This window comes from Centroberyx affinis, unplaced genomic scaffold (genome assembly GCF_046629955.1).
Source record: "Centroberyx affinis isolate AG114_WGS23_722 - 3 ecotype Tasmania unplaced genomic scaffold, CSIRO-AGI_Caff_v1 ptg001046l_1, whole genome shotgun sequence".
Taxonomy (NCBI): Eukaryota; Metazoa; Chordata; class Actinopteri; order Beryciformes; family Berycidae; genus Centroberyx; species Centroberyx affinis.
Window position 1 is genome coordinate 307,501 of NW_027279600.1, and position 1,789 is coordinate 309,289.

At 46.0% G+C, this 1,789-nt stretch overlaps 1 protein-coding gene across 1 annotated transcript in view; it reads right to left on the reverse strand.

Annotated features, from left to right (window-relative positions):
• Positions 1-132, reverse strand: part of unc5b (unc-5 netrin receptor B) — a 21,607-nt gene extending 21,475 nt beyond the window's left edge. The window contains exon 1 of the mRNA XM_071522928.1: positions 84-132. Within this exon, the coding sequence (XP_071379029.1) occupies positions 84-132 (49 nt within the window). The remainder of the gene's footprint in view (positions 1-83) is intronic.
• Between the last annotated feature and the right edge of the window lie 1,657 nt (positions 133-1,789).

Here is a 1,789-nt window from a genome sequence, read left to right on the forward strand (position 1 = left end):
GTGCGCTCTTATAAACCCTCTTCGCCACGTCGGCCTTCAAAGTTCTCGTTTGAACATTTTGCTGCTACCACCAAGATCTGCACCTGCGGCGGCTCCACACGGCTCCGCAGCCTGCTCCTCTGTGCTCACCATGGCGGCCCTCTAACTAACACAGACTTCATCTCTCACACATTCCCCTTCAGGTCCTCCTCCACTCCGACTTATCTGTCTTTTTCCTGACTGTAGCTTTTTTTTCCCTCTAACTAGGGAAACTTGATTTGCCGACAGAGTTTTAAATAAACACATAACAAATCACATACCATCAATGACAAATATTATCACCAACAACAAATCACACAACGCCATATATTGGTTGATAAGACCAGAGAAGGTGGAGATAGGACAAGCTGAACTTCTTTTCTTTCACTGCCTCTTATCAGAGAAAAATGACCACTGTCTGGACACTATAGCCCCTTTCACACATGCAGCCAGAAATCTTCCGGAAATGTCTGTGTGTGAACGGGAGCTAGAGACGATATTCCCAAAAGTTGATGCAGCAATTTCGCCCCTCAAGAAATTCCCGGTAATCTTCCTTTGCGACACTAGTGTGAATAAAAGCCTTAAGATTCCAGGCTAAAACACGCGAAAGGTTACGACAGTCCTGCATAATGCGCTTTAACGTAGAACGAGCAAACCAATCACAAGAGACTCTGGGGTGACACATTTCATTCTGCAACTTGCTCACAGCAACCACTTGTTTGGAGCGGGAGAGTTGAACGTGAGCGAAGTGAGCGAATTTTTTGTTTTCAAAAATGTCTGGAAATTGGACAGACTCTAGCCATCCGAGCAGAGGAGCAGATTAATAATAGTAGGAGAAACATAGGAGAAACATAGGAGAAACATAGGAGAAACATAGGAGAAACATAGGAGAAACATAGGAGCTCCTCATCTGTCATTTTTCTGCAACAGTAACAAGTGACAAAGTTAACAGCAATCTGATGGGTTCTATGTGTGAAAGGGGCTTATGAGAACCCGGTGACTGGTAACACTAATAACGGCCACTTTCAAATCAGAAGAAAACAATGGCACATCATATTGTCACTAAAATGAAGCCGACCAACTGAAAATCACCAACGCATCACGCACTTGTGAGCGCTCCAACAGACACACACATACATTACATGTGCGACCTGTGAGCTGCAACTTGTTGGGAGTTCATCATAGCAGTGGAAATGTCACGCCTTTGATTGGCTCCAACACGTTAATGAGGACGCCTGCAGAGGGGCTATTTCTGTCGAGTGTGAAACCCCCCTGCTTCATCGAGATAAGCGTGTGAGCGTGTACACCTAGCCACTGACGATTGATTGTGCTAGGAGTGTGTGAGTCTGTGTGTGTGTGTGTGTGTGCACGTGTGTGTATGAGAGATGAAATCTGTGTGAGTGAGATGTAGGCGGAAGGAGGGAAGGATAGGCGGAAACAAGTGTGTGTGTGTGTGTGTGTGTGTGAGGAGGAGAAAGCGGGAGGTAACAGGGGGCAGGAGAGCAGATTGGCAGAGGGAAGGCCGAGCAGGTGATGGAGATACAGAGTGACAGAAATGCTTCGCTCGTCCATCCAACATGTCCGGGCAGCAGGGGGGAGAGAGAGCAAGCCTGGGGACACAGTAACACACACAGAAACACACACATACGTACACACACATATATGCTATATATATATATATCCAAACACACACAGACACACAAAATAATGACAAAAAAAAATGCAGAGGCTTGCAAGAACGCCTTTGCACATCTCCTTGTAAATGGAGTGT